This window comes from Myotis yumanensis, unplaced genomic scaffold, assembly GCF_028538775.1.
Source record: "Myotis yumanensis isolate MYYU_CA2020_CCGP unplaced genomic scaffold, mMyoYum1.0.hap1 SCAF_2, whole genome shotgun sequence".
Lineage (NCBI taxonomy): Eukaryota > Metazoa > Chordata > Mammalia > Chiroptera > Vespertilionidae > Myotis > Myotis yumanensis.
The window spans coordinates 88694650-88707009 of record NW_027223753.1 but is presented as its reverse complement, the minus strand read 5'-3'; the positions used below and the strand labels follow the sequence as shown (position 1 = coordinate 88707009).

Genomic DNA, 12360 nt, shown 5'->3' with positions numbered 1-12360 from the left:
TGTTAACAAACTGAAGAAGCTTTTTCAAGAAGCTAGTGGGTGGCATTTTAATTATTTTATCTGATCACACCCTCTTCCTTTTGGGTGCTAGCTTAAGAAGCCAAGCCAAAATCCAAATGAAGAGATAAGTCAAAATATTTGGCCCCCAACCTTCCAGACGCCGGGTCTGGCGTACATTGGCCTGCTCAGCGGCCAGTTTGTGAGCAGCTTCTGGAAGGGTGTGTCCCGACTTTCAGCAGCTGCCTTTGAAAGCCACGTGTCCACTAGACGCCTATATTATACATCAATATGAGAAACTAAGAAAGGAATGGGAAAACTATCACTTTTCTATTCTTCCTCAATCCGGCATTGAGTTAACAGCTCATTTTACTTTTATTCGGTTAAAGCATCCATTGAGGCGCTTTGTGTGATTCACATTGGGGATGTTGATCAGATCATTCTTACCAGTGATGAGCATGCCTTTGCCTTTGCTACCTCGCGGCTTCCTGGGTGCCTCTAAGAATCGTCTGTGTACTTGAAACCTACGCGCCGCCCAGGCGACGCCCCGGGGGAGAGGGAGGGTGAAAGAAGGGGGCGGGTCTATTTAAATACAGGAGAGACGAGCCTCTCCATTGGCTGCCCGCCTGTCCGTTTCCCGGGAGGGCGGGGAGTCCCGGGGGCTGGAGTGCGGTACCTGAGCAAGAGGCGCACCAGAAAGCCCAAGTTGGCTGCTGCGGAGAGCGCAGCGCCGAGAGGCGGGAGACTGCGAATTGCGTCGCGGACGCCGCGTCCACTGCTCCGAGCATCGGTCCCCTTCCCTCCTATCCCTTCTGTGAGCGGGGTTTGCAGGGCAGCCCGGAGAGCACTGAGCGGAAAGGAAGATCCTTGACGCCCCCGCTTGGGGAGTCGAGCTGCGCGGGGAGATTTTGAGGGGAAGCGACAGTGCCCGAGGGCGGAGGGGCGAGGAGTTTGTGAGCGAGAAGGGAGTTAAGCCTCGCGGAGAAGATCGGCGCCCCCGGACTCCTGGTCGCCACAGCCCGGGCCCTGCGGCGGGATAAACTTCACGGCGGCTGAGCGAAACCGGGAAAGCGTGCGCGGGGATGCTGCCTGGCATTTCCCCCAGCTGGTGAGCGGTCCCACTCCCCGGCCGCCCCGGGACCCACTCAGCCACCCAGGAGGGCGCGGGACGGCGCACGTGCGCGGGCAGCGAGGCCCGAGAGAGCGACCCCGCGGTGACCTGCCCGGGGTCAAGGGCGCCGGCTGCAGAGCAGCCTGGACTCTGACGCACCTGGCCTGGACCTTGCGCTTCTAGAGACCACCTCGGGAGTGCGGTTCTCCGGCCCCCTTCGCCTCCCCCGCATCCTGGGCAATTGGGGGCGCCCCAGTGGACCATGAGAGATAAGGACTGAGGGCCAGGAAGGGGAAGCGAGCCCGCCGAGAGGTGGCGGGGGCTGTTCACGCCAAGGGCCACAGCGGCCGCGCTCCGGCCTCGCTCCGCTGCTCCACGCCTCGCGGGGCCCACGGGGCCAGCCCGGCCGGGCAGGGATGCCGGGGCTGGGGCGGAGGGCGCAGTGGCTGTGCTGGTGGTGGGGGCTGCTGTGCAGCTGCTGCGGGCCCCCGTCGCTCCGGCCGCCCCTGCCGGCCGCCGCCGCCACCGGCGGGGGTGCGCTGCTGGGGGCTGGCGGGAGTCCGGGCCACGCGGAGCAGCCGCCGCCGTCCTCCTCCTCGGGTTTCCTCTACCGCCGGCTCAAGACACACGAGAAGCGGGAAATGCAGAAGGAGATCCTCTCGGTGCTGGGGCTCCCTCACCGGCCCCGGCCCTTGCATGGCCTCCAGCAGCCGCCGCCTCCTGCGCTCCCGCAGCAGCAGCCTCGCGGGGAGCCCCCTCCCGGGCGGCTAAAGTCCGCGCCCCTCTTCATGCTGGATCTGTACAACGCCCTGTCTAACGACGAGGACGAGGACTGGCCGTCGGGCGAGGAGAAGCGGCAGCCCTGGCCCCGGAGAGGAGCCAGCGCGTCCCAGCCCAGGCAGCCGCCCCCCGGAGCTGCGCACCCCGTCAACCGCAAGAGCCTGCTGGCTCCGGGACTTGGCGGCAGCGGCACGTCCCCACTGACCAGCGCGCAGGACAGCGCCTTCCTCAACGACGCGGACATGGTCATGAGCTTTGTGAACCTGGGTAAGGAACTGGGGTAGCGGACGATAATCCCCCCTTTCCAGTTTCCCGGAAGCGGGGCAGTTGCGGGTAGAGGGTGGAGGGGCCCTGGGGCGCGAGTCCGGGCTGGCGAGGCGGGGACTCGAGGGCGGGCGGGCTGCGCTCCGGCCACCTGCGCGGCCGTGGGCGGCACCTGCGGTCCCGGCGCCGGGCAGCGCTGCGCTCTGCGGCCGCGGGAGGCGGCGCCCCGCAGGCGCGTTTTGGCGGGCGCCCGGAGCACGCTCCGCGCTTTCCCCCAGAGTGCCCGGCTCTGGCCACGGTCACTAGACGGTGGCAGAGAAGCCTGGCCCGAGTGTAACCAGCTGGGAAGGAGAAGGCTCTCCGACACTCTTTCCCCTTCTCGTTTTTTTTTTGCACCCTTAACGCGCTGAGTGTTAGTTTTCCCACCGGGACGTTTAGGGACTCCGACAGCAGCTGAGAACTTTGGAAACTTGACGTGATTGTGTTAAGTGGTATCCACGGAACTGGGGAGGAGGGTGGCTGAGGATGGTGTCTAAAAGGACAGCGGAAGGCGCGCTAGTCCCGCCCGGAAGGGCTGGCGCGGGTTTGGGGTTGGATCGGGAGCCCAGCCGGGGAAACCAATCCAGGAACCTTTCTCACACGCCTCCGGCCAGTGCCCCAAGGGATGAACTTCTAGTCAACAGGCAGAGAAAGGGTGCGGGTTAGGGGCCGGGGCTGGGCGCTGAGCTGGTCTGAACCGGTTGCCAGGCAACAGAATGGAAATTTAAGGGCGGCTAAATCGGGCTGCGCCACAAATGTTCTGTGGCAAACCCTGACGGAGTTACAGAGCCTCCCCTCACCCCCACCCCAGAGTTTTCATCTGTGAATGAGAACGGTGTAAAGGCTCCCCCCACTCCCCCAGTCAATGCCTTTAATTTGTGCTCCTCTTCATTCATAAGCTGACTCAGCTTAGAGTACACAAAGGGATGGTGGGGACGCGTTCCCGGCGGGGAGAACTGGGGGTGCAGTAGCCACGCCCGGAGTGGGTGTGGCAGCCGATGAGGTGGGTGTGGCAGCCTGCGAGGTGGGTGCAGCGGCCCGTGAGGTGCTTCTCCGCGGACTTCTTTCCGGTGGGACGCATGGCTCTGAGTGGGTTGGCAGACACCTACTTGCCAAAGTAGCAGGCACATCGCCAAGCCACGTCAAAGACCTCGGTCCGTCATTTAAGGACATTATTTACCTGAATGACTACCATGCAAAATACTTTGGCGATGTTTACAAGTATATCTATGGGATGATTCTTAACTCCGCTGAGTTTGGGGGGAAGAAGGGAAGAATGAGGGTGAAGGAGGGGGTGGGGGAGGAAGGAGAGTGAAGAAGAATGATTGGCATCCAAGTGGTGTAGAAATCCTCCTGGGAAATTCATGAAACAGAATCTCTCAGGGAGTGGAGGCTCAAGGCCTGCCAATCTTGCTACTTGCAGTGCCAGGGGTTCTGATTGGACAAGAATTTTCACAATTTATTGGAACCGAATCCAAGGTTGAGCTACTTCCAGGAAGCATTCTAAGGAAATTCTCCTGCCAGTCAATCAAGTTTCGGGAGGGGGTGCAGAGGACAAGCGCTATTCCTTATTCTAACAACTCTGTTTCTTCTGCCTTAGTAAATTCCACCACTTGCCCTCTCCCTCACCGTTCCCCGCTCCCCCCCCCCCCCAGTTTCCCGGCCTGCCTTGGGGAAATGTTTTATTTCCTCTGTGGATCGTCCCAATCTGGACCAAGTGGAAGCAGGGAATCACATTGTAGTCTCCAGGAAAACAGTTCCTGGGCTTGGACCATGATTGTCAATTTGTCAATTTTGGCTGCTCATTAGCATCACCCGAAGACACTTACAGAACTAAGGCATGCTGGGCTTCTCCTCCAAGCAATGAAGTCAGAGTCTTTGAGGGTGGTCTCTGGTGTCTTTTTTTTTTTTTAAGTGCCTTAGACTTTTCTAATATGCTATGGTAGTCAACAAGCACTAGCCTAGGAGATTTCTGGTGTCTGAAGGAAATCAATAAATCATCCCAGTAAGTGATTAAGAGCAGTGCTTCCTTATGTTAGTAGCTCCCAAATGTTGCTACACCTTTAAATCAGCTGCGTTTTTTCAAAAATCCAGACACCCAGTGGGACTCATGTCAATTAAATCTGAATGCGTGTGGTGGAAGCCACCAGGTATTAGCATTTTTAAAGATCCCCAGGTGATTCCAATGTTTGGGAACCACTGCCTCTTAGCTGGTATTTGAAATTGGGAGAGTTGGCCTGAGGCAAGTTTGTAAAGTATGGTGACATTTACTGTGTTTAATGACCTCTGAAATTCTCCTCCTCCCTTGCTTTTCTGACCTTTCCTGGTCGACAGGTACACATGGCTTCTGAGTCACACTGCTTGACGTTGGCTGCCAACTAATCCTGCTAAAGTGATGGTTTAACATAGTATCTCCCTAGGGATGCTTTCATTTTTCATAAAGTAGTGTTTCATAAAGATGCAAAAAAATACCACTGAAAACTTTAAAAATTCAAGAGAATGCAATAATACTAGTGTTAATTTCACCCTCCAACCCCCACCCCAGCTGATATAGAACTGAAAAAGATTCCTGGGTAGGGAACTTTGCCCCAAGCCCCTCCTATCAAACCCCTGGGCTTTCTGACTGCAAGTTATAACTACTAATCATAGGTCCAGCTCTGGACTACCCCTGGGTACTTAGAGGAGAAAACCCTTTCCAAGTAAGTGGAATTCAAGTCACAAAGCCATTCCCCTGCCAGTCAAGCAATTCTATTTCATCTTAATCCATTTAGCAGTAAGAAAGGGGATTTCATAATGAGGGGCTAAAATGGCCCTGAGCAGGACAGTTCTGTTGAAGAAAGTAATTGCTTAGCAATGTGGATTCTCTAAATAAGGATGCTGGGATAATTCCACAGATTTCCTAATCTGTGTCAATGGCATGTTAGCTGCATTACATGATTAGTCTATTAAAGAATCTACAGAAAGATCCATGTCACAGCTCTGTGTTTTAAAGTACTCTTATACCCACCGAGTTAGGTAAGTTATAAGCTGAAAGTATAAGGGAAAGTGTTATATAGTTGTAAACATCATTTCCCTTGGGGCTGAGGAATAATTTACTCATGAGACACACTTGAAAACCCCGATCCTTGTTAGCTAGAGTGGCTATCAGGAAGTATGAATCAACAGGATAAGTTCCTCTCGTCTTTGGACCAGCTCCTGTTGTTTATGCTGACTGTTTTAAACCTACCACGGCTGAGCAGGCTGGGGGTGTGTAACCTCCTCAGTGGTCACTGGCTGGTGTGCAGAGTGCCCGCGAAGCTGGTGTGCTCGTGAACCTGCATTCAATCAGGGCCACAGATGGCATTTTCTACTTGTTTTCTAATGCTAAAAATGTCTTGGCAGCCTAATAAACAAGGCTGCCAATTTGGTGACCTTGGAGAAGTATCCTGAAATATCCTTCAGGTCTTAGCTTAAAATTCACCTTCTGAGAGAAGCCTTCTCTAACTACTCCATAGAAATGAGTGCTGCCCGCCCCGCCCCCCGCCCCCCCCCCCCCCCCACACACACACACTTCTTTACCATCACAGCACCCTGTTTATTTCCTTGGTTGCACTTATCACAAGGAGTATATTTTTGTCTTTTTAAATTTGCTTACTCATTTATTTGTCACCCCTGGAGGATATCAGCCTCAAAAGGCAACCAGGCTTATCTATTATTGTAACCTAAGTTCCTAACATAATGCCGAGCACATAAGAGGTGCTTTATGAAAACTGAATTGATGAAAACATGGGCATATTTCCCATTTAAAATTTATATTTTACTAATCTGGGTAATCATTTAGAATGCTATACCTGCAAGTAAGTGAAGACATTTAGGATATTGAGGTTTCATGGTATTTGATGTATATCTAATGCTTTATTAATAGACCTTTTTTGTATTATTTATCCATATGTATTATTAATTTGTAATATGCATTACATTTGAGACCAGTGCAAAGGTTTCTTTAAATCTGCATTTCAGATTTCATTTATTTATTTTGAATTAATGAGATGTTGATCTCCAGATGCTAGGATAAATTGAAATAAAAACTCAAATTATGCTCAGAAAAGGGAATCAGTATGTATTAGTACAAGTAATAAGAAACTTATTCTAAAAATACTGGCAATCTTCTGAAAGTATTACTCTTGGGAAACATAAATTAGAAGAAAAATGGGAATACTCCCTACTTGTATGTGTAACCAGATATACTGTACTGTCTTTTTCTCATAAACATAGTATCAGTGGAATTATTTTTCATTTAAGTTGTCTGTACTTATGAAGGAAGATTTTTGTTAGCAGCAAATGAACCCATGCCTGCAAACTACTCACAGCAAAAAATAGTTTGGAGAGTGTGGTTCAAAAAAGCAGTAGATTTTCTCCTAAAGAGATTTAAAATAGTAAATGGTGAAATTCAGTGGAATTTCAACAAAAAAGTTGTACAAAGTGTTCTTAAACTCATATCAAAGGGCAAGCAGATATCATTGTTTAGACCTCAGATGGTGTTTCCTCTGGTTGTCCTTCTAAGAATGGGTATAAGTCCTTTTTAAATATGCTGAATCATGCTCAGTTCCTCTACTTAAACGCTTACCTCCAATTTGCACAGACAAAAGATTCTCAGTGGTATAACACAGTGTGTAAAGGGAAGAAAACCCCTAAGGCTCAGCACTTGACTCAGCATGTAATAACTCTGTCTCATCACTGTGTGTTCAGAGTTTAGCTACTTTATTTATTTATTTATTTTGGATATTTTTATTGATTCCAGAGAGGAAGGGAGAGGGAGAGAGAGATGGAAACATCAATGATGAGAGAGAATCATTGATTGGCTGTCTCCTGTACGCCCCACACTGGGGATCAAGCCCACAACCAGAGTCTAGCTACTTTAAATGTTGGGTTTCACATTAATATTTTACTTGAATTTGGCGGGGGGGAGTGGGTAGGTGGGTGAACATTAAATATCAAAGGTAGTATAGCAAACTCTTAAAGATAAATGGCTCTGTTATCTTTGCTTCTCCCTTATCTATTTAAAAGATGAGTTAGAAAAGGGAAATGAAGAGGGTAATATTTCTTGGTTCTTGGATAATTAACCAGCTTTCTGCAATCTTTTCACAAGTCAATCATCCACTCTCTGCTTCCCAATCTGTATTTAAAAATAAATTAGTCCATGTAGTGCTTATTTTCCCCTTAACTTAATATAAACCAGTTACAGTTTTTTCTTAATTTAAAAATTCTGAATCATATTATGCCTCCTCCCTCCCTCCCACCCCCCATCTCCCCATCTCTCTCCCAATCCTTTTGTCTGAATTTTAGTGACATCACCTTTGGCACTTCCAGCAGTGGGAAGGAAAGTAGACAATATTTTAATCAGATAATTGTGTTCCTGATTAGAAGCTTTCATAAGAATCTGAGTTAAAGGAGTAGAAATCAGTATAGATGCTTCCTAAGACATGAACAGTTTGCAAGGTCCCCATGCATGTAGACACAGCTATTACACATTAACCTTTCTGTCCTATCCTTCCCGAGACCATTGCTCAACCCAGCCACCAGCCGGGTTACCCAGGGATGGGGGACAGCTGCCGTCTTCTCTACTTTCGTGTTCCCCTTAAAGAGCTTGTGCTTTCTGTTGTCCTTTCTCTGTTTTCATCATGACAGTGAAGTTGCTTTTATTCAAACATGTTTTTCCTCTCATAATCTCTTCACCTCTTCGTCAACATCCTGGCTCCATCCCTTTCCCAACGCTTGCCCTCTGGACACTTGAGAACCAGAAAATGGCCCCAGTCTCACCAGGAATATATGGAACTGGTGACGTTGTATCAAAGCGTGGGAAAATCATTCCTGTTTTAGTAAAAAAAAATTGAGTTACTAAAGAACCAGGGCTGTTAACTTCTAACGTTTTTGAGAATGCCAGAAATTCTCAGAACCTCAGAGTTATACCTGCTAATCTTTTACCACAGGCATTAGAAACACATGGCATAGTAGTTCACTGAAGTTGATGGGTTTCTTTTTGTTTCATTATTAGTATTTTGAAATTATTGTCCTCTACATTTCCCTCCCCACAGTAACTATATAGTATTTCAGCACCTTTATGGATAAAGTTAGACTCTAGAACTAGCTGGGGTCACAGCTACCTTCCATAACATTGTTTTTCTGGGGAAACCTGCCTACCATTTTTTTAAAAATATATTTTATTGATTTTTTTACAGAGAGGAAGGGAGAGGGATAGAGAGTTAGAAACATCAATGAGAGAGAAACATTGATCAGCTGCCTCCTGCACATTCCCCACCGGGGATGTGCCCGCAACCCAGGTACATGCCCTTGACTGGAATCGAACCTGGGACCTTTCAGTCCGCAGGCCGACGCTCTATCCACTGAACCAAACCGGTTTCGGCCCATTTTTAAAATATATATATTTTTATTGATTTTACAGAGAGAGAGAGGAAGGAGAGGGAGAGAGAGAGAAACATCTATGAGAGAGAAACATTAATCAGCTGCCTCCAGCACATTCCCCACCCGGGATTGAGCTCACAACCTGAGCAGGTGCCCTGACCAGGAATTGAACCAGTGACCTCTTGGTACATGGGACTATGCTCAACCAACTGAGCCACACTGCTGGGGCGTGACAACCCATTCTTACCTTGTGCTTTCTCTGTCATTGATAGGAAGTTTGAAATTATTGGTCAGTTTGCATTATTCATAGATCAGAGAAGTTAGAGCTTTCAAGGTTCTTGCATATCATCTAATCTCTGCTTGCAGTTAAATGTGTTATGTTTATTCAGGATCATTCCCTCTTCACTGCTGTTATATCCTAACACTGAAGGACAACCACTAGAAAGAGATCCTAATGCATCAGGGGAACAGGGCCCCGGGAGTGTTGGTCCACATAAGTGAATAATTTTGGAGAAATGACAAAAGCAGGCAAGAGCCCAGCCTTGGGCAAAAGCTGGGGATGACCAAATATCTTTCTATTAGTGAATAGCATTCTCTTCCAGGACTGTGCTTTTAAAAAAGAAAAAGCTATGCATATCTATAAATATCCCCTTGTTTAGTATGTGGAAGGACTGTTGACCCCAAAGAATTGTTTTCGGCTCTGAAAGTGAGTTGAAAACCACGTTGCTCTGAGTGGCATTGTTCCTCTGATGTCCGCAGGCACCGATTCTCTTCCTGCCCTTCCCATGTCTATTATTAAAGAGATTGGGTCCATAATAGAGATGATATCTAAATTACATCAGGTCATTCCTTGATAGATCCCCACGGTTTTGTTATCTCTAACTCAGTCCCAGATGACTGGGTTGAAGACTCCCCTTCAAACATTTTTGCAGAATGAGGTTCTGGTTCTGAGTGGGAGAGCCTTCCTGACTTTCAGGTTCATGGGCACACGCCCTTGATTACTGATCCTGCTGGATAGATTGGGATTGTCCTAGGCCTGAAACATCCTTGCTCCACAGTGCTGGTTTTACGTTCAGATTGTTTTCTCATCAGCAGGAGCCCGGTGGGTTGGGGGAGGAGTGTAGAGGCTTCACAGCAGGCAGCAAACTGCCCCAAGCAGAGCCCGTGCCCTCTCCATGCTGACCTCAGATATCCGCCACCGTCCTTATTATGACTCTTCTGCCACTTACCCTTTTCACCTTGTCCAGAATGTGACTTCCAGCCTTAAACATCTGCGTTTGTTGATTGTTGTTCCTGTGTTTACAGTCTTGTTGGTTTCCTGTACATGAACATGGCAAAAAATTCTGATTTGTGTATCAGCAGAGCATGAACTAACCATATCATTGGTGTGAGCCATTTTATGTGCTGATTAGGCCCGGAGATTTTTATAATTGGCCTGGCTTAATCTCTGAGACCAGTAATTTCTCTCCCTTAAAAAAAATTTTTTTATATATATATATATATATATATATATATTTCATTTAAATACACCATTCTAAAAACAGAGCTTTGTAAACTATAAAATTAAGCACTAAAAGTTTTACTTGCCTTTGTGGGGTTTTTTTCAGATTTTATTTGAACAGCCATATCAGAATAGATTAACAACAGAGAAGCTGTACTTAAAAAAACTTTTTTTTTTTTACTAGAACAATTTTAGGTCTGCAACAAAATTGAGTGAAAGGTACAGCCATTTCCCATATACTGCCTGTCCTGAAACCAAGAGCCTCTCTCCCTAGCAACATCCTCACCTTGAGTGGGACTTTTGTTACAATTGATGAATCTACATTAATGTGTCATCATCACCCAAAGTCCATGGTTTATGTTACAGTTCACTCTTGGTGTGGGGGATCCTATGGATTTGGACAAATATGTAATGACATGTATCCATCATTATAGTATACAAGTAGTTTCCTGCTAAAAATCCTCTACAGAGAAGCTGCACCTTTAACCAGAAAAACAAGTCAATACAAGTCTTAAAATTCAAAATTTGGGGGAATAGAAATAAAATACCTTTGTTGAATAATATTTTGTTTCTGGTGTTTTACCACATTGGTGTATAAATAAGTAATTTTGATTGAATATGTACGCCTTGTATTGTGCTTCTCTTCTCCTTGTTGACACCAAGTCCATTAGAAATCAGTCTCTCTCGCTCCTTCTCTCTCACCCACCCTCCCTCCCTCTCCCTCTCCCTTCCTCTCCCTCCCTCCTTTCCTCCTAGGAGTTTAAAAATCTTTTTTTCTTCCACATGCTTTCAGTGAGGTGTCTGTCACCATAGTACCTAGACAATCCCTCAGGCAGAGATATGAGCGATTAAATTTCTCCCTGCTTGTGCCCTGTTTGATCCATGCTCGGCAGGATTTGGGGGGTTAAAAAAAAAAGCCTGAAGAATGAATAAGAATTATAGGAATTCTGTGCTTGTAAATTATTGAAATTTGGGGGTGAGGTGGTAAGGGAGGGGTTAAATAGTCTTCTTTCCCCTATGAAAATGCATATTAAAACTTTGTGTGAGTTTTGGATTGTGAAACTCACAAAAATATCTTTTACTGGCCCTAAAGGCAGGATCAGGAGACTTTAAAAGATCAGATTAAAACTAAATTAATAGAGACTTCATAAATCCAGAGTGACATGTAGATTAGACTCATTAGCTTTGAGCTGTTTTCTATGAAAAAGGGCTACTCAGATTAATGGTAAGTACATGAGAAAATGCTCTAATATAAACAAGTAACATGGTAACTCCAAAGAGTGTGATTGAACAAATAGCTCGCAATGCATTTGAGGTAATTGGGGAACTTGTGAGCATTTCTTTACAAATAACTGTACACGTGAGACATTTCATGAATTCTCCCTGTCAACTATCCGTTTTATTGGGGTATTTTCTCACTGAATTTCAGTTAGACAACTTAGGGCAACTCTTATCATCCCCTACCCCCTGCAAAGATGAAACCTCAAAAAAGAGGGAAGAGCTTGGGGCCCTGGCAGTTTCAGTGGGCCTGAGGAATGCAGCTTTGTTTCATAACATCTGACTTCGTATGTGCTGTGCTTAACCACCTCTTTGGCAGGAGGGGTAGTTACCTGAGCCCAAAGTGAATTGGAGGGTAAGACTGAGGAGGAGGACAGAGGTGCTTCGGCTGAAGATACTTGGGAGCGTTGTGTTTCTCCCAGAGGACCATGGAGCAGGCCTTGGTGTGTTTATAGGGTTTATGTAGGGCAGGATCCCTTTCCACTGGCTTAGGGAATTAGTCCCGCAAATCTGTCACCTTCGTCATTGCATCTACATCACTGAGATTGTTTGACCCCATTGTCCTACACACAGGTGTGCAGTTAGGAGGAGATGTGGATGCCAGCATAGCAGCAGGGGTGCAGGTGACCCTCAGCGGAGGAGGTTCGTTTCCTTCTTTTACTCTTGCTTTTCCCTTCCCTCTTCTCTTTGTTTCTTCCCATTAATAAACTTGGCAACTCCGTGGCATTTATTACCTCTTTTGCATTTGTTCTTTTGCCATAGTGCCTTGGTTGTCCTTAATTTAACAGAACAGATTGCCCTCATTCCATGGAGCTGGCACCAAAATGACTCCTTATGCACTAGAATGGTTAAGTACCTGGTTTTCTTGATGGAGCTAGGAAGTGCCTAAGGCCTATTACAGAGTTGGGGAAAGAACACTTGGTTAAGATTCAGGAAGCTTGAGTCTAGCCTCTACTCTCAGTATTATCTGTTTTTATAATATATTTTT

General features: G+C 47.2%; 1 protein-coding gene across 1 annotated transcript in view; it reads left to right on the top strand.

Annotated features, from left to right (window-relative positions):
• The first annotated feature begins 708 nt into the window (after window positions 1-708).
• The window catches only part of BMP6 (bone morphogenetic protein 6), a 172940-nt gene continuing 161288 nt past the window's right edge, over window positions 709-12360 (top strand). Inside the window, exon 1 of the mRNA XM_070405763.1 lies at window positions 709-2155. Within this exon, the coding sequence (XP_070261864.1) occupies window positions 1525-2155 (631 nt within the window). The 5' untranslated portion in view covers window positions 709-1524. The remainder of the gene's footprint in view (window positions 2156-12360) is intronic.